Consider the following 21,347-nt stretch of genomic DNA (forward strand, 5'->3'; position numbering starts at 1 on the left):
ACTAAATGAATCGTTTCTTGTCCTTGCCCCAAAGTGTAACAACAGAACTGGGAAGAGGTATTTTATCTCTCCATATCTTACTGAGGAAAAAAAACCAACCAGTCCAATTTGAAGGCAACCTAGTGCTTAAATTGCTGGCACCAACTTCTGCAGTATTTCCAACCTGTCAGTGACACTGATCCTGCCCACAAGTCCAGGAACTTACGCTCCTCATATCGAGCATCAATACTGCAAAAACAGATTATCTGCCTGAACACGAGCAATTTAAGAAATGTACAGTTGAATTTTATCTTTTGTTTATCTAAAGGGAACTAAAGAGTATTTTCAAAGGTATACTTTCCAATAATCATGTCTTACCTGCATTATCAGTTGTGAACATAGGTATCCTTCAATGTTTGCTGTTTGATACACCTTTGCCATAACTATTGTTTTTTCCAAAGACTCTCATGCTTTCTCCAGTCTCTGGCTGTAATCTTACATTCGGTACAGTAAAAATAGAAGACACTGCAAAAAAGAGTGTCAGTTCAGAAACTTTGATTTTTCCCGCAAACGTAGTAATTTAAAAATAATTAGTTAATATATATGGCAAACACAACAATGAGTAAATATATACAGCTTTTACATATACAGCCTATTTATCCAAGTAAGCACTGTAAAAATTCTGAATGGAATTCTGAATGGAAAGAAGCTGCATGCATTATGATGGAAGCTGTAGGCTGCAGCCATTCCTAGCTGCATGCATCTTCTAAAAAAACCTGTTTCCAGGTTGTGTGTGTGTACTTGTCCTGTACACCGCTATATGATTCATGTTTTCCATTTTAAAATTTCCGCTCTGGGAGCGATTATAAGTAAATAAGACTATGAAAAAATGCAGCAAGGTTTTTCAATAATTTGACATCATGTATTACATCTTCAGAACCTTGCTGCCAGTAGAACTGACCTATTTCATTTGACTTCATTTTATTAGCTGTTAAAGACAACTAGGCTTGGTAAAAATATCCCAACAACTCAAAAAGCTTTTACATAAAGCAAACCGTTTCTGCATGAGCTGGAAAAGCCTGTAACACCAGGCAAATAATTATAAGTAGACATGATGATATCAATCACAGGGATCAAACTGCAAATGGTTAAGGACTCACAAATTGATGATATGAAAACTAAAACTCAGTTTTATTTAGGATGACTCAAACTGGTGGGGAAAATCACTGACTTTTAGTACCTTCTGAGAATAAATGTCCATATAAAAATATCCTTGGAGAGCTGCCACTGCATGATTGCATGAGGAAATGTTAACAGACTGTTTAAAGAACTGATCAGGGCCATAACAGTTCTCTTTGGTCTTGCACTAACTAGAATACCTGTTAAGTTTTTGGAGCTACTCTTTCATCTTTATGTCTTTAAAAGATTTGGCTATTGTTTTATGCACAAGAGCTTCCCACTGTATTTTTGACATCTCAGCTTGATTTGATATTCTACTATCCTTTGTAACATACATTACAAATGGTATATATTCTATGCAAATAAATAAATATGAGCTCTCAAACATGAAAGCAGAAAAAGGAGAGAACTGATTTTTCCTTTCAATAACAAGTACACATAGTTAGTAAAAGAGTCTAATCTATGGATTACTGCTCAGGTGCGAGATGAATGAAAGCTGTGTTGCTTCATAAATTGTATTGTATTTCCAGATAAGATGCTTTTAGCAGAACTGCACAGCTATTACCTTTTTCATGTACTGTTTTTAAAAACTGAAAGACGCTAGAAGTTAGACAGAGCTTATCTGGAAAGTGAACTTCCAACCCAAATGAAATGATGCCTTGACTTGAAACCAAACCAAATAAAAAAATAAAAATTTTGCTTTTCACTTAAACACATTTTGCACACATTTTAAAAATAAAACACAAGATCAAATTTTTATCCTGTAAAATATTACATAGAAAATAAATACATAGTACTGAAGTCAAAGTGAAAAGAGAAGGTGAAACACTTCTTTTTTACTTTTTCAATGTAGGCAGAGTCACCACACTTTTGTGAAATACTGTGATTCCAAAGAAACAATATTCTCTGATGGAAAATCATTTGACTGTTTTTTTTCCCCCCCTCTCCTTTTCCTTCTCCTTTCCTCTGAGTCTTTCCTTTTTTTTTTAGGGCTAAATCCCCAAATTTGCAATTCAGCGCTAGGACAAAATTGGACAAATATATTCCATGATGAAGACTATTCACTACAGAGATTTGCAAAATGGCAGTGGTGTCTTGATCAGGAGGCAGTAGATTTCATGTGTACACACACTTCTGTTGTGCATAAAGACTCAATGTGTTTATACATACATTTTACTAACTATCAATAGCAAGTGTTTCCCAACCTAAAATATTAAGCCAGAGAACTAGAATCACAAAAACTGGTAATTTCACTACACAGTAAACGTTCTCCCAAACTCCAAAGTATATGACTTCTTTGTTTTGTAAATATGTTTACAAGTATATCCAAGTCATACTAAATAGAAATGATTGTAGTATTTGATACCCGGATTGTCCTTTCTTGCATCTGGATTTATGCTTCATAATGATTATCTACTAGACACAGCAATAGCCTTTCTGTAACTCAAAATTTTACTGGAGGCATTTAGAAGAACCTTGCTTTAAAATATAATGATTTTTCATCTTTATTCTCCCCCCTTCAAAAGGTTTCACTGCTCCTGATGTTTAACGTTATGCAAAGACGTGTTTCTGCCAATGAATATCGCCTTATGGTTATGCTTCTGCAAATAACCTGCTGTGAGCTGATAAAAGGATTAATGCAGCCAAAATTCTTAATCTGTGAAATTACAAATTAAATTCTCATATTAAAAATACCACCCTGAGGTATTTTTTGTGGTTTTAATTCCCCTCTGGTGTTCTGCATACATTGTGCTTGTTAATGACTAGGACAAGACTGTCTCTGTTGGCAGCCTGCTGCAGAGTGATAATGTGTAGGCATTTACTTCACTGATAGAACTGGATTTAACCACTGACTGATAAACTAAGTGGCAAGTGGGTAATGTCCATATTAACAGAAAAGTGCTACTGTAGAATTCAGAATTCAAAATCCTTGCTAGACTAAATCACACAGTCAGAAGGATTGAGATGTCACCACTGCAGAGTGATTTTTGTTTTCCATTTAGTGGAAAAAGGATAAATGAACGGGCACATTAGTCCTGAAGAAATGAATCTCTCTGCATCAGTTTCACCAAAGGCAGACTTTCAACATCTGCCTTAATTTACACTGCATCCTTTGAATTTTCGGCTTACAAAGTAGCGCAGTCAGCAAACTGAGTGGTGGGTTAGCACGACAGAGGAGGAAATGGGGAATCTTTTTGCAGAGCAAGGACACAGTCTATTGACAGAGCCAGTGATGGACAGAAGTTAATGGTGTTAGCTTGATTTTAATGTTCATATTCTACAAGTGGAAGAGTGCTCTTCAGAGCAGTTGGGAGTAGGGTACTTGGACAGCCATGCGACAGAACCAGCTCAAAATGCGACTACTACAGCTGTCAAGGATGGAAAAGAGAAACTTTTGGGAGGCAAAAGTTTTCATACTGACACTGATGTAAACAGAATCTATTGTGGATGAATATTCAGAAAGGGAGCTCAGTTTTTACACGCAAACTTTTTAATCAGCTGTAGTTATACACACACGGGCCATTGTTGCATCTCTGAACTTTTTGCCTCGGAGTACTGGATTTAGATCTTTCGCTAATGGATGGATGTTTGAAAGCAGAAAATAACACACTGTTCTAATGCAAACATGCTTCTCTCCACCACACTGAATTAAAGCAAAATGCCGACTGTTATGCCCCTGTGAAACTTATTTTTAATAACAGAACCTTTTCTGAATCAAAAATATCATGCATGATAATATTTTTCCCCGGAATAAATAGTGGTATGCTTTTAACACTGCAAAAAGTTATGGACATGTACGATATAAATGATTTACAACTATTAAAGAGATAATTGACAGCATTTTTGTTTAATAAAAGAAATAAAAATATGTATGTAAATACTGAAAGCATTCTTGGTTAATAATATCATCTGCCATGCTCTTTTTACACAGTCTGATTCAGCAAATTAACTGATTGTCTACTTTGTGTTTCTCAGCCTTCCGAATGCCAACTCCTTTCTTAAAGGTTACTGTTATTGCAGATAGAGATTCTGTGAATCAAACACGGCTGGATTTTTATCCTCTATGCTGCAGCTAGTTAAGAAGTAGTGTATGTTATAAAGTGAAAACCACTAAATATGTAAATTGCATTTTTCCTTTTGCTTTTTGACAATTCAGATAATTCTCTTGGCTGCACACATAATCAAATACAAAGATAGCTGGCTGCAGACTGCAGAGCAGAGATAGCAAAAAGAAAAAAGAACCCATTTTTTCCTGTGTCAAGCTAACTATGTAATTTCAAGCCACACATCTGCACTCATATATTTTGTGCGTGGCTGTGTATGTCCATGAAGCTGTCTGCATGTGAGGCTTAGCATACACACATGCATCTGTATGAACTAGAGTCTTTGTTTTTAATCAATTCGGAGGTGGTTATACTCACTATCAGTTAACTCCCATAGCCGTGGGGGCAGATCACTGAAATACTCATGGCTCAGGGCTGCCTGTGCTGACAATCTGTTCTTTGGAAAACACTGGAGTAGTTTGGAGGCTAGATCTTCCGCGTGATTCACACAGCTCAGCCTGAAACACAAACAAGAAGGTTTTTCTGAAAATCAGTCTCATTATTTTGTTTACTAATTCCATCTGCAGTCAGCACAGTTGAAACACCAAGTCTTGCTAGCCAGGATAAAGACAAAGTGTCTTTGGGAGCACCACCAGGAAAGATAGTCCTCAGGTTAGGGAGTCAATGAATTATTTCTGGATTGATAGCTCAAAATTCATACAATTTTTACAAATTTAGAGCATATAATATACCATATCACATATGCCCTGTCTAGTATGCTAAAGGATCATGAGCGACAGCATCTTGAAAGCAAGTGTTTTGATTCTCCCATTTATATTTTATTGAGCATATGGAGAGAAAATTTACAGCACTGGAAACAAATGGTTATCACTATCTAAACCCATGAAATCCAAGCTTAAAGTAACAGCAGTATTCATACCACTTTGTGAAGTATCACATTTTAAAATTCAATGACGCTTAACATGCAACTTATGCATCATGTTTCAAGAAGACATCTGTCTGTCGGGAAGTACTGACTTATTTTTTCATATATTCACAGAGCAGGGGGCTGACTCTTCATTAGGTGTTAATGCAATGCAAACATTAAATTGTAAGTAAGTGAATTACCTTTTCTAAGCTACTCAGGGAAGTCTGATAAAACTCATTGCTTTACTGGGAACTATATGGTTGGGAATATTACATGAAAATATAAACTAAAAATAATAGATTTGAAGGGACATGAGTAAAATTGTAATCAGCAAGATGTGGCTTGGGTCTAGTAACGTACAGCTGCCTCCTGCATTTCCAAAGCCACCAAACTCACTGTAGTATGCAGTTGGAAAAGAGGTGCTGAATCTTGTCGACATCATGTTGCTATTACTAGTAGGTAATTTTGTAAATTCAACCATGCCTTTGTCAGGTAAAAATGACAAAGTGTATAAAAGGTCTCCTATTTTTCAATGCCCTGGTTTCCCAAAACAGATAGAGTAGACTGCAGTCCAAAATACAACAGTATTTGAAAAAGATGGCGTTATCCTCTAAAATCAATAATACTACAGCATATTTCATGCAAATGTTCATTTTTGTTCAGCTCAAGCTGATTTTCTGGAAAGCCATTCAAGGAAGATGGATTAAACAGAGTTACTCTTTTATTTTCACATATTATTGGGCTGACATGGCATAATTTATAAGCATCAGTGTATACGCAGGTGAAGACTATCTCTGCAGCAAAGAACTGAAAACACTAAAATGAGAAAAAAATGTTATTACAGTGAAAACTCTAAGTAAGTCACAAATTTCATAGACATAACTTTTTGTCCATGCCCATACTGCAATCAGTGTGAAAAAAAAATAGATTTGAAAGTCAAAAACATCTCTGTTAAATTATGTGCTGGCGTATGTATGATATGCTGATATTTGTAATGATTCAAAAAATATGCCACTGGCTGTCTTTTTAATTTCTAGCAACTGTATGCTTGATAGGAGTATTTGAATACTGTGCCTATCTGATCTCTTCTTGAGAACAGGCAGGATATTTGTCCAGAAATTACCCAAGGATGAATTCCCAGAAGTGCTGACCACTTCAGGACATTATTTCTCATCAGTCATGATTTCACAGAATTCCCCGGATTAGAATTTGGAATTGTTATTCTAGGTTAAACAGATGCTAAACTTTAGTATTTCTGATGGGCATAAATTTTCTGTTTTCATTTTCAGTTCATGACAAAATAAAGGCATCTTGAATGAAATAGTCTTTGCCTATAAATTAGATTCTACAACAGGATTAATTCCAGATTCCCTAAACTACCAGATTATAAACATTGTTTCATTCAACCTTTTTGAAAATTACAGGAATTTTCATTACAGAACACAGCAAAATACCAGGAGACAAAGTTATTCTTAACAAAGAAAAGAAAAGGAGGGGTAAATTTTCAGGGAGAATTGGTATCAATTCTTCTACACATCCAAAATTCCCATGGACCGGTGATTATACTGAGTCTGAGAGGCCTATCTTGTGTCCTAATCCCACCTGCACCAATTATTTGTTCAGAAGTCCTGGCAAATCTTTTCACCAATGTATTTTTTTCCCCATAGTGGTAGCTACAGCCTCTTTAGAAGCCATAGTAAACTTGCTCTTGAAAGAAAGCTACCATTAAGTCAGAAAAATGAGGTCACTTAAATAAGTAATCAAATATTACCCTCCAATATAACAGTTGTACCATTCCTTAGTTTATCCATAGGTACAGTGAAGATGCTAATTAAGTAAGGCAAAGCAAAAGAAAAGAACATTCAAACATTAATGAATTCTGAATTGCTGGTGAAATTATGGATGATGACGCCCTAGTTCCTTGGTGCTCTTGAACAGAGTAGTGCCAACGTTTTGACTGTATTAAAGGTCACCAATGTTCCTGGCATACTGCTAAGATTTTTTTTTAGCAAGAAAATCAGATTAGCTAATATAAATTGAAATTATTTTGAGTAGGAACAGTTTAGGAAGCCAAAGTCACCTTCCCAGTTTAGAAACAAAAAAGATACCAGTTAACTGAGATCAATCAAGAAGTCAAAGATAAGTATCAAATAATTAGCAGATTATACATTAATACAATATAAACCCAACAAACATATCTAGGGCTGCAACATAATCACATCAACTAATGAAATAATTGTGAATAAATCATTCAGAATTAGAACCATTTTTACAATTAATAAATAGAAAAAAAATTAATTATTTGCACAGTCTGCAAAAAAAGTTCAATCTGCTACAATTATTACATTTACCTGCCCTGATAATACGCCAAGTAGTGCTGGGGTGGGTAGAGGGTGTTAGTTGTTTCTACAGTGCTTTGAAGATTCCAGTTGCTACATTATTAGTATTATGTTCCCAAGCATTTACAGATTTTAAACTCAGAAGAGACCATAATGACAAAGTCTCACCCTCTGCGTAATACAGGCCGAAGAAGATCATCCAAGTAACTTGTAGATCAAATCATCACTTCTAGCTACGCTGAGCCGTATCTTTAAAGTTATACATCAAAGTTCTAGCTTTGTTTACAGAGCTTTGCACAGCAATGGAAAAATTCTTCTCCAAAACCCATGTCTTCTGCGAAGGTCACTTCTCGAGATCAGTGGATGCTGCAAAAGGCATAAGTGTGTGGGCTTCTAAGGTTGTCAGTCTTAAAATTGATGCCTTTAGTGGAATGCATGACTAATTTGTCTGCTTTGTTTAAGGACAAGCCATTCTTCCACTTACGAAAAATGCACTGTATGATCATGTATTTAAATTACATCTACCACTTAGAATTGTTTGGAGAAACCCATTTAGTGCATAACCTCAGCCGTCTGGAACGTTGGTACGTTTGGTTTTGTTTCTTTCCTCTTTTTTTTTTTTTGCCAAGAGTCTCTTTAAAATTCCCTCCTTAAAACATTAAGAATTTGTCTGATGTAAGTTTGAAACATGATTCCTCAATAGGGACAAAGGCTGAATTTTCTGATAGGGCTCAGTAGTTAAGTATTTAATACGGAAAAGTTTACAAAAAGAACTAAAGAAAAAAAAAAGATTTGATTTTTAAATACACCTCCTTCAGTATGTGACAGGATGGAATTTCATACAATATGGCTTTGTGTCTAAAACATAATAGCATGTTTTGTCTCACAGCAGTTGGGCCATATAGGAACTTGGCATGCATGATATGGCAAGTCTCAATATTCACGCTTCACTTACTGTCACACTAATCACTGAGGAATAGTTACTAGCCGTGACAGCATACATACTTTCAGAAAATGTGGTATATAGCAGAACACCGAGAAAGCTTGGGCAATGAGTATTAAATAATATGTAGATATTGTTTTGAGAAACATTGGGAATATTTTTACAGACCTACTCTGATGACATTTGTGAAACACATTGATTTTCAACTTAATCCCAAATGCTACATACGGCCTTAGCTCAAGAAAAATAAAACATCATATGAACCTGCCTTACTTTAAGCATATACGAACCTGACTAGACTTGAGCAGTTGTAAATCTCATTGGATTACAAGAATTTGATTTAATTTCAGAAAACAGGCTTAAATGTCTTTCTACTGCAGAGGAAGGTCAGTATTTGGTCAAGCAGAACATGACTAAGATCACTGAAGTTTGGTTTAAGCTCTTGAGAGAAAAAAAAAGTTTTGGGCATGTGCAGTGAACTTCTGAACTTGGGGTGATTTGCTTTTAAATGCAATGAAGAAGGCAGCTCAACTTCACATTAATAATTAAGATAAATGGGCATTAAAACAAACGGTGATAATATGCTGTCTATATTCTCTTAAGAGCATGAGGTAAATACTTCTCAAAGCAAAAATTGTTTACTGTGCATATTTTCCATGCGAAGATACGACTCTCACAGCATATCATTAATTCATTTCTTGCCTGGCATTTACAGCATGGCCTAGAGGAGCAAGGCACCTAACTCCCTTTGGAAATCTCAGCTCTGCTTCTTTATTCTGAATAACCCCTTGCAACCTGATGTGCTGAAATACAAAACCACAGCTAACCCGAACAATCACACCATTTAGCAGAGTTTAAAGTTTAACGGCAAGAGAAGAAACAAAACGTTTCACATCCTGGTGCAAATCAGACAGGCCACATGGTAACCCTCACAGCTCGTTTCGCAGAGGACGCCATGGTCCCATCAACAACAAGGTCCCTATAGAGTCCCTGCGGTATCTCACCTACCATTGCACCATCACGAAGGCCATATTCTCCATTTTCACCCAAGTCTGCTTGAGGCCAGCAGTCTTTCTCCCTTGTCCCAGGCTTTAGGTCCCTCCTGGGTTCTGACACAAAACTGTGCCAGCACTGTATATTACAGTTCATGATTTTTTTGCAAATCCATTATCTTCTGACCAGCTGATATAGACAAGCCCTTGCGCGCCTTGACAGTCTGCACTTCCGAACATGCATGCAACCCTACTAGCAGCAGCTAGGCTGCACACAAATCGAAGCAGGGCCTACCTTAAGTAACATTTCCTTTTTACTAAATATCAACAGCCTTTTCTGTTGTTACAGCCATGCCGAGAACACCTACTGTCTTCAAAGACCTGACGTGCCAGCTCCAGCATGCAGGAGCTGCTTCCCTAACACGCCTGGTGTGCCTCCACGGAGCTGTTGTAGAGGTTATTTAGCCATCATGAAACCACTGCAAGAAGTGAACACAAGTTTTGATGCGATGCTTTTAGCTTTTGATACAGATGAAGGCATAAAGGGGCACCTCAAGACGAGAATCTAACAGAGCAAAGATGTTACCATTTTTCTCAGTGTTTTACAGAGGGTACTGAGGACTAAAACTGATGAACAAAGAAAGACAAAAGCTTTTGAAGGCTCACTGAAGCAGGATTTTACTTGTTCCTGATCAATCACAAAATACAGAATTTGCTCTACAGCACAGCGTAGCGGTACTTCAAGCCAAACTACACAGTAAACTTTATTTAAGGTACAAAACAGGCACAGGGACCGTATTTCAGTGTTGGGGTTGTCCCCCGCACCTGCATGGGGCTGCCGACAGCAGTCCTCATTTTGTGTTGGGTTGTGCACTTTCTTTAAGAGTGGCATGTCTCCAAACACCTGACGCCACTCTTGTTCTTCTCAGACTGTGGTGCTGGCAGCAGTTTCGATTCAGAAACACTGAGCTCTCTACACGAAGGGCAGGAAAGTATGGTCTCCAGGCTTCATAGGCCATCAATTTAATTGTACTTTTCCAGCTCCGTGCCTCACTAGAAGCAAGATTGCCGCATTAGTGCAATATCCCACTCAGGCTTCTGAGATGAGCTAGGCTAGCGCAAATCCTGCACTAACATGCCTGTACTGCTCCTAGCATCTGTCCTTGCTTTGTGCTCCTGCACCACACTGCACTCCACATTCTTCAGACCCTCACAATTTCCATAAGGGAGTATGAGATGATCTCTTTGGAAATTTAGAAATTAGTTTTATCCCTTTAAATTATTACCATATCACAGCATCAGCAGTCTTATCTGTTGAAGCACTGAAAAGGTGATCAAAATGTTTATTATTAAAATAAAAGTCATGACAACCAATGGTAAGTACTTACTGATACAGAACAGAGATAAAAGTATCAGTGTTTGATGCTTTGGTATTGCCGTTAACATAGATGTAAAAGGTCAGAGCCCCATTTGTAAAGCTGTGGAGGTAAGTTCATTCAGTGCATTCCAGGAAGGTAATAATAACCCTGACCTGTCTGAACTAATTCTCACTTGACAGTTGCACAGATGCCATTAGCTGGAAAGCAGCCAAGATGAATAGCATTTCATGAAAAAAAAGTGAATGTAAGAAATGAAGGTTCTAACAATACAGGCAACTAGGGGTTTTTTTTTCTGTTTTAATTAATGTAGATTTATCTCTAGGTATATAATTTTTATACACTTGGTAAATTTTTAAAAGAATGTACTGACCCAATAGCTAAAACCGTAATTATAGCTGCAGCTCCTGAACTTCTCAGAACGGAGAATTAAGAAGCTTACTTAAACTACTCATGAGTCACGTGAGGCTTCAGAGACTCTGTTTGGTTACACCTAAGCTAGACAATGAAGCTATCCAACCTCTCATGGCAATTCACATTTGATAATGGCCATTTAGCTCAGTCATGACTAGATCATAGAATCATATGTATGTGTCATCACTGACTGTAACTCAAGACAAAAACTTAGACATGACTCCTTCTCCCTGACTTTCTGCACTAGATTTGATGTGTTTTAGTGTCCATTTCAGATGTATTACTATATTTCTACAACACAACACCGCTTGCAATATCCAGCTTTAAAGGTTTGCTTCATGTAGGAAGCAGAACATTAACACCCTTACAGAACACAACACCTTTAAAAATTGAATTGGGTTGATTTGAGCTTTAAATGCTAAGCTTAAAGAGAATAAGTCAATTTACAACAGACTTAACAGTATCCTGGGTTTTGTCCTTCTATAGCCTGATGTGCACTTGGGCTAGCTCTTGCTCTGATGCCTCAGAATAAATATGCTGGACTATGAAAGCTTCCGAAGAAAGCCAGTGCCAACTATTGAGAGCTTATGGCATTAAGAGAGCCAATACTGTTCACTGACACTATTGAGGATATTTCCCCCACTTGTTTGACAGTATTTTCATACAGAATAAGGTTTATATTTCATACTAGGTATCTTTTTGCCAGGGTAATATATGCTGGTGCATCAAACGAAGCAAGAACCATGGAGTCTGCATGGCAGACATTAAAAGGAAGAAAAATAAGCATACTTAAACAGCAAATATACAATATATGTCTAATGTTAACATACTCCAAGCTACTAAGAATGGGGCTGTCTGTGATAGGATCACATAAAATCCTTAATTCACGGGAATTCTGAGATTGTGATATTCCAGACAACTGGTGGGTACAGTGTTTTGCTACTGTTTAAAACCACAATTAATTCTTTACGCTAAAAGAAGAATACCTGAAGTATTTAGCCTTATTTCACTCAGTTTTCAGCAGTGTCTCTCACATACAGGTATTTCCAGAAAAAGTATTTCCTAAGAAATTGTAACCAGAACATTACCATTACCTCAACATTTTGCCCTAGAAAGAATTTAGCAATTACTTCTTTTTGATTTTACATGCCACCACCAATCAGCTATTTCAATTCTTTTAGCATCCCAACTATCCCAGTATTAAAGATATTAATGATGGAAGACATAGTGTATTACTTACACCACAACAGGCTATTAACTGAATATGCCAGATTTACAGTTCACTAGAAGACCTTCGCTTGCTGTAAGTGTAATTAATGAAGAACAACAACATGGTGGCAACATGTAAGCAGAAGCTTTTTATTATTTTGAAATTCATTAAAGGGCATGAATCTTCTGATCAAGGAGGGTGTTTTTTAAAGGCCTTCTTTGTGCACCTCAGCAAGTTGAACAGAATATCCTTGGAAAATAAATAGAGCTAAAAATAATTACTAACACCCCAATCATTTTATGAGCTATTATTTCACCAGAAAATGGAGAAAATATATCTTTAATCCTGAACAAAAACTCTTCAAGGTTTATGTTCTCTATAAACCTTTCACTGAGAACTGAAAATATAAGTTAGTAATGCAATAAATGCCCTAACAAATATATCAGATTTTTCACTTAATGCTTTTTACAGGCTTAAACCAAACTGAGTGAAAGAGAATCACCTTTTACAGTCGGACTCTTAAAGGAAGAATGCCTTCCTGTTATGCTTTTTAAAAGAAGGCATGGTGAATTTATATCAACTTCACTGAATCTTGGGGCATGATAAAAGGAAGAAAATATAGCAGTGCAGTTAACATTCCATAGCATTCTTTCTTCACATATTTATTTCCTCACTGGCTGGACATAAGCCAAAGAACAGGAGGGAATAATGCCCCCCCTGCAAAACACAGAAATAGCTGAAATCAACCTTTGGCACACAATGCAGACAAAGCTTTCTGCTTCTCCTCCTCCCACCCTCCACAAACTGGACTGTTTCTCTCCAAAGAAATCCAAGAAAAAAATACTCCAAAGAAAAAAACAACCAAAATCTGAATTTCAAATTTGTCAGTGAGTGCAGCCACTAGGGCAGTAAACAAAGTTTCTCTGATTTTCCCTTATTAAATGACTACAGAAAGAAAAACCAGCTGTCTTTTTGGACCTATTGCCTTTTTCAAACAAACAAAAAAAGACAGAACTAAGTTCTAGTAAATAAACATTATCACGGCCTTATAAATCTCTGTCCTCTTGCCTGATATTTTATTGTCTTGGGTTTGAAAAGTCTTAATTTCATTCTAATGTAAATAAGAACTGGTCTGTTTGCTCAGTACTTCAACAAGAATTTGCTGCAAGGTTGCAGCATGCAGGCAGTGCCCCGAGAAGGGTGACCTTGCTTTAGTCAGCGAAGCCAAAGACCACTTATCACTGTTAACCTACAAATCTGTCTTGCCTCAGATCCATCAACCACTTGGAAGCAGCTACTTGTCCTGTCCTCCCACAGCTCCCTAAAACATGGGATGGGTCTGATCTTTTCTATTATTGTATACCTCTCAGCTAATAAAATATATTTTTACAGACATGGAACAAACAGGAGTACTTTGTATTTATTTATACAGCTCATTAAAGGTAGATAGAGATGTGGAGGCAGAGAGAATGCCCCAAGCCTAGAAAGCTCAGGAAGACAGACCCCAGGCATATGCATGTATTTCACCTTACGTATATGAGTCACCTGGCTGAACCCGATGAGACTAAGCAATTACTACTACAAGTAGGCATCCTGGTCTTTTTGCAACTAGACTCCTAAGCTAAGACATGACAGGGGAATGATGCAGAACTAGTAAACATTGAGAGGAGAAGAGCAAGATTGTTATAATTAGAGCATATGGGCAATATATTCAAAGCTATCCACGCAAAAATACTGTATTATGTATTATTATGCCTATATATTTAGACAGTCTTATATCATACAGAACTAGCTGCAGCTCCCTGACCCTCAGGTACTTGGTCCAGGTAACATTAGAAGAGATCGCAAGATGGGCAATGACATCCACACCAGCATCGTCATTCAGAAGGTGCCATTCCTTCTCCAGATTGACTCTCTTGATTTAGCACACCACTCCTCTTTACATGAACGGAGATACCTTCTAAAGGGGACATTCGGTACTCTTCTAGTAGGGAGAAGCTGGCACACTGAAAATCCAGGGCCTGATACCAACAGCAGTAATACTTGTAAAGAGAGAAACATGCTTGTGCCAATCTGTCAAAAGAAGTCTGAATTTGACTTTGAACTTGAACAGGAGGAAAAAAAAAAAGAGGGTAAATATCCAAGGGTTTCTCAGGCACAGAGACCACTGTAAGAGAAAACAGTGATATCTCTCTCTTGTATGCAACTGGGGAAAAAAGTAACATGATTTTGCATTGATCTTTTAAAAAAAGTGAAACTACATATCCACACATACCTGTATTGAAGTGTCTTTTTCAAAAGTTTCTTGGATTTAACACAACAGTTTAAGTCTTCTTATCTATAAACAGGTTTGAGATGAATGATCAAACCACAAATTCCATATATTGTAGCTGTCAACTACTGAAATATGTGGATTTTAAGTGCTTGTACTCACATATGTGTGAGGATGCAGTGCTATCTGACACTCAGAAATCGGCTTGCAGTAAGGAAGGATTCGATCCTGAACTATTTTTGCAAATCCTAACCTGTCAAAGTAGCTTGAAAGAGAAACAGCTAAGCAGGGAGTAACTGCTATTTAGACATAAATCAGCATAGGCAATTTAAGAACTAAAATAAAAATTGTTATCCGTAATAGTGACCATTAAAGGTCAGATTTCCCGAAGAGCCAGCTATCATTAAAAATTGACTGCCAGTAGAGCTCAGGCCACTTCTAATGACCCAAAATAAGCAGGTGGATTTTCAAAAGATTTTGCACACATGGAATTGTGGAATCCATGGAGCTCTGTGACACGTCTGGCCATGTGCACTGCCACTGAATCGGGACAGGCAGGTAAATAAACATCTGGGACCCATTTTTGGGTCATTTAGGATATTAAGCTTCTGTGAAAGCAGGCATTGAAGGCAGACAAGGACTAGTCCTAGCGGCTTCCAAATTTAGAACAAGAAGCTGGGAGAAAGGAGCCGCACCATCTGGGTACAAGCCCATTTAAGTCCCAGAAAGGAAGACAGCAGTTATGAGTCTGCCTGAATTATTTAGGGGACAGAGAAGGTGTAAATATAAGTAAGGGATCACTGACATAATAATAGGGAACAGGAGCAAATACACAGTTTTTGAAGGAAGAGAGGAAGAGAGGAACAGACATAATTATGGAGGATTTTGAAAAGCATAAGGAGCTCAAAAATGATGGAGTGAAACAGCCAGTGTTGGGAGGGGAGCTAAATGATCCACAAAAAATAAACTGAATTTACTGGTTGCTTTTTATATGATCTGAAGAAGCGTGTTGGTCAGGGGAAGACATGACAAGTATATTATGATAATCAAGATCTGACTGACAGCGTTGGTTGAAGAAAGAAAAAAAGTACCTTGGAACAGCTGGAAATAAAAAAAAATAAAAATCAATAAATAAAATGTATATAGCAGTCTGGATGCATGAGATAAGAAAGGAAAGATAAAAAACATTGCTAAGGCCTCAGGCCTAGGTGACAAAGGATGCTAGCATTACAGTGAGAGAAGGAACTTCACTGGGAATATGCTCAAGTGTGCACAGGGCAGGGAATAATAAGAATCTCTCTGTTGTAACCTATATTGCCAAATTTAGCAGGGCTAGGGAGAGAGCCTGACCACTCAACTACTGAGTGCCCACATTGCCCTCTGGATTATTTGGGCTCATGCTGACTAGTATTCTCCAAAACCACTCCTAGACATAGTTCAGGGAACAACCCATGCCAGGGATTGTTCCCAAAAGGTGGCATGTACCAGCCTCCTACAAGCAGGGCGTGCAATATATTACCTTCAGTCTTATGCTAGAAAATAAAGTTCTCATGGTCTGCAGCATTGGTCTTATGTTATTCTGGAAATTTTGGATTAAAAAACTAATACTGAACACCCCAAAAACAATAAACGCACCTGCAGCTGCTTGGGGACCATACAAAGCCCACAGGAGGTGCATGCCCAAGTGTTACTTAGTACCGCTGTAGCCAAGGTCTGCCACATGGCCTCAGGGCCAGAAGACAGTCCTTGGCTCTGCTTTAGTTAGCAGCGTAGACACAGGCTGTATCTGACCGAAAAATGATACTCACCAAACACTATCTGTCAACATCTCAGGAAAGATTCATGCCCTTATGGTTGCAGAATAAAGCTTGACTCAAGGGCGCTTTCAGGATCAAATACGAAAGAAATAAAAGGAATGTACAGCTATTCTACAGAAGTCATAATGCTGAAGGAAGGCCAATAATAATCTGGAGCGTGGTTTTTTATGTCAGGTTGGTGAAATTAGTTTGAGGCACATTAACAGTACCCAGTAGTAAAGAGATTGCTATAGAATCTAACCAAAGGCGGCAACGCAAAAATGATTGTCCATTCTTAACTTTCAGTGGTATCAGAGAGAAAAGCATGAATTGCATTTATTTTTACAAGATTCCCTTGGATTTTGTAAGTTTGGGTCCAAACAATAGTAACATTTTAAAACTATTCTGGATTCCTAAACAATAGGAACAAAAAAACAGGCAAACAATACGTTTATGAGAATGTGACAGAAGTAAAAATTTTATTTTTTCCATTTGAATTCTTTGCAGTAAGATTCTGAGTTTATAAATCCAACACAAAAAATTAGAGCTTTTATTCATTTGTATTTCCAGCCTCCTATTGCAGCAGTGATCATAAAACAAACACAGCTGGCATTTTTATTATTTTATTGACTGAAGGATTTAGCTGGACAAACATCACAAAGATGGTGGCTGCTTTCATTGAATTTATGATCAAATATGCTCCAGCATAAGAGCAACTCTGTAAGATCAATTATTATGAGATGTGAATAATTTAAGAGAAAGTTGACTATTTGTAAATCAAATCTTACGGATACAAATTCAGCTGAGGTAGCAGACTGTGGATATACACTGTATTACATCACTATGTAAAAGGATGTGCTTTTTTTGTGAACCACGTTTAGTGATAAATACCATCATTTACATTTTGGTATCCAGTGAGCTGCTAATTCAGACAACCAAGATTTCAAAATTTTACTTTAAACTTCAATTAAATTAATCTTAATCAGAGAAGAACTGAACTGTTTTAGTGATGTCTTTTAAAATTACAGAATATATTTCCCATAAAGGCTTGATTAAAAACAATACACAAACCACCATCACCATCATTTTATATTTTTTTTCCATAGATTCTCACCACAGTCTGTTGTGCAGCATAATACCAGGAGAGTTATAATAATTTTAACGCAGAATGTGTGCCTTAGGATACGGGATTGACTCAATGCCTGAAAGAAAAAGGTCAGTTCCCTTTGGAACCACTTGCCTCTTTGCCCTCCAGCAATGGCAGGTGCACCAGCACTATGCTGGGCTCATTATTCACAGGGTATTGCTGAAGATACATAATCTAACCTCTCCATTTTAATGCATCAGCAAGGATTATTGTCTCCTATCTTCCCATTTTGACACCCGGGTCAAGCAGGCACTGAACATATATATATGATGCCCGCAACTAGCACCTTTCACAAATTCTCAAGCAATAGCTTCTCACTTTCTAAGCTAGGTTATTGAAAGAAATCACTAAATTTAATTATAAAAACTGTTTTGCTAGCAAGTAACTTCAAGTTTTGAAACAAATCACTGTTTACATTAGTCTCCTACAATGCCATGTGTTTCTATATCACTGATTCAAAAAATCCTGCATGAAAAAGCGAAAGTTCTTGTTTCTTTGTCCTGGCATCACAGAAACGCAGGAAAGGAAGCAATTAAGATTTTCTTGACAAAACTGCAGTGAGTTTTAGGAGGCAGTCACAGGACATTCTCATGAATGGCAATATCTGAATACCTATGAATACCATCCAACTGCAAAAAAGGCGGTGGTCAATATCACCCTGAAAAACCCACATCAAATCATCCTAAAATTCAGTAAAATAAGTATTTGATTAAGGTGAAGATACTTTGTGATGTTTGTACTATTACGGCGGAAACCTTAACTACTGTCTGTACATCTTTGGCTGCCAACAGAGCCAAATGGCGCAGGTTTTGAGATTGGCTTAAACTATCTGCAGAAATGGCAAAACTCAGTAGCATTATTCATATTACAACACTGGCTGCCTGTCTGTACCATCTCCCAAAATTATATACGTTTCTGAGATGCTAACATGAAAAACAAAGTATCTGTTGAGTTAAAGAAAAATTATCTGTGATACATGACAAAAAGCAGTGGAAAATATCAAGCTGCTTAAGCCAATGGCAGTTACTTAGCACTAAGCACTTTTGAATGGCAGCCCAATTCTTAAGGTGCCTATTGTTTTGGCTCTCCTGTTGGAAAACTCTTGCCTTTAATGGCCGCATGAGAACAATGAGAGTTCCAGCAATAAGGTCTACTTCACTTACATTACTGCCTTCACAGTATGTCTTCAATTCCTCAAATATTTTTAAAACACATCTCAGAGGCTCAATTTTGTCAGCAACGTCATTATCTGAAGAAGAAATATTTCAGCACAGAGGCAAACAGTACAGAACCCCAGCAAGAGGGCCGAATTAGGAATGTGAAGATATAATGATGCCTGGTGCCTGTGATCAGAAAGTATTAGACTTCAAACCAAGAAATGAACACAGACACTATGGCAACATATGAGTAACAGACTACCAAAACCATAATTCTGAGAAATTAATAAAATGTTGGCATGTAGAAATGCATAAGGAAAAAGAACAACTGGAAACATCTGAAAAGAGTTGATCAGTAAGTACTCAAAAACATTAATGAAGAACATACTTAAAAAAAAAAAATCCTACCTGGAAACACCAAATAAACATGTCTGTCTGATATACGTCTCAATATCTTAAGGAATTCTTGAGGAATTGTAAGAACAGCGAACAAAAGTAAGGCACCTTTTAAAAGTTTTTTCAGGAAATCTACACATGAAGAGTTAGTTCTCTTTCCTCATTTCTCTTTACAGACTTATTACTGTCGGTAAGTTACAACATTAGCTAATTTTGCTCTGCATTCTGAAGTATTTTACTAGACTTAAAAAAATATATATATACGCTTGCTTTCTGGTTTTCAAGTAAGGAGAAGAATCTTGGCAAATATTTTGCTGGACATTGACACACAATATAAAGGAAAAATATAGACAATATGGAAGCAAAATTAGTTTTAGGGAAAAACTAAAACAAAATGGCAATCAAAAGAAGAGATTACTAATGAACAAGATATCAGATAAATTGATTATTTTAAAAAATGGACTCAATCATTGGTAGAACAAAGCGACAAGAGTTAATGTTTGATGCAGTTTCTCTAAAAAATCTTGCTCTGTGGACAAATTCCAAAGAGCTGGGATGTGATACACTATCACATAGACTGAAAACTGGCTGACAGACCACAAGCAAAGGGTAATGATGAGTGGCAATGTACTGAGTTGGAAGGGAAGTGTCCAGCTGTGTGCCAGAGGGATTAGTGTTAGTCACAGTTTTATTTAACATCTTTATTAATGAACTAGACCAAGGGATACACTGCATACTGAATCAATTCTTAGGTGAAACAAAATGTTGGAAACACCATGGAAGACAAAAAAACTTAGCACAAAGAGGCTAAGAGAAGTGAGAGATGCAGGCAGAAAATCTACAAACAAGACAGAGCATGGAGAACTACAAACAATGACTTCCAGGGAAAAATAACCCAAAATATGGATAGGTTCAGAGATAATAATGCCAACAAACTCTAGTCCGGTGCCAGAAACTGAATCAGATGTTGCATAAGAAAACAAAGAGCATCCATGTACTTTGGGGCTGTATTTTCACAGCTGTCACAGATGGGAAATGTATCGGAGGGTAACAATGTAATTTTACTAATGAAAAAACCACATTTTTTCATTACTCTGAAAAAGAGGATGAAGGCTTTTATGGTCCAGTTTAGAAGGTTTATTAATAATTTTAATTGGGCCAAGAGGATGTAATACAATACCTAAAGTTTAGCAACACAAAAGATGGGGAATTTAGAACAAAGCAAAAATAAACTGAACGTCAGGATAAACATTATATCGATGAGGTCTGTTTGGAATAATCTCTCCCCCAGATTTTTAAAAGTTAGAACATTTGCCCAACTTACAGTTGCTCCAACTGGAAAGAAACATTCAAATACAAATTGTAAAGAATTTTTCAACGTGGCAAAAGGATAAATAGAGAAAGTCTAGAAAACTTTCTCAGTCATTGGCTTCAATCAGCATTGTATAATTCATTACCATTAAGCTGACAAAACTGCGGCGTGTTTCAGCTTAGCACTAACCGCTCCTGAGCCGGGCTGAGAACTTTCCCCTTTGCACTCGCGCAGCTGAGCCCCTTTATGGTGCCAGAAACACATAAAACAGCGCTAAGTGGCTGCAACATACAGTAGTAGACACAAAAAAGGCACTTAAGTGTAAACGAGCGGCTTCTGCCGCCCTGAAATTAATTAAATGAACCCCATTAAGGAGGGAAATAAACAAAAATGTAGTCTTAGGAAAATACTTGTCGCAAAAATGCTCGGCCCCTGCTGACGGCTCCCCAAGCAGAGGGCTCCCCGGGGGAGAGCGCCCGTTCACAGCCCACAGCCGCCGCACCAAGGGGTAATGCTGCCTGCTGGCGAGTACTGGAGAAGTTCTTGTTCAATAAAGATAGTGTAATAAATTTAGTATCTGGTAAATGACTTCTTGTGTACCGCAGGTTAAAGTCGGTTTTGTCACGGTGTGATTCCTAGGGCCCCTCAGGCAAAAGGTAACGACTGATAAAGGGGTATTTATGGGAAATACGAAACAAAACAGGAAATTAAAAATGTTTTTTTTAGTACAGCAGTATCACTGCAAATCATCAGGAGACAGAGGCAGGTTTATATGCCTCTAATTCACAAATACTTCTACAGAATCTTTTCATTCAGTGTCTGGTTTCCATCCTTGCTCCCTCCGCAGCATGATTCCTGATCGC

General features: G+C 37.3%; 1 protein-coding gene across 2 annotated transcripts in view; it reads right to left on the reverse strand.

The window, feature by feature from the left end:
• Positions 1–388: 388 nt before the first annotated feature.
• The window catches only part of CDK14 (cyclin dependent kinase 14), a gene marked incomplete at both ends in the record, with an annotated part of 262,343 nt that continues 241,384 nt past the window's right edge, over positions 389–21,347 (reverse strand). For both annotated transcript variants that reach the window (XM_082015334.1, XM_082015335.1), the window contains 2 exons: positions 389–504; positions 4,581–4,720. In XM_082015334.1, the coding sequence (XP_081871460.1) occupies positions 389–504; positions 4,581–4,720 (256 nt within the window). The remainder of the gene's footprint in view (positions 505–4,580; positions 4,721–21,347) is intronic.

This window comes from Phaethon aethereus (genome assembly GCF_964289735.1).
Source record: "Phaethon aethereus genome assembly, chromosome: 2".
Taxonomy (NCBI): domain Eukaryota; kingdom Metazoa; phylum Chordata; class Aves; order Phaethontiformes; family Phaethontidae; genus Phaethon; species Phaethon aethereus.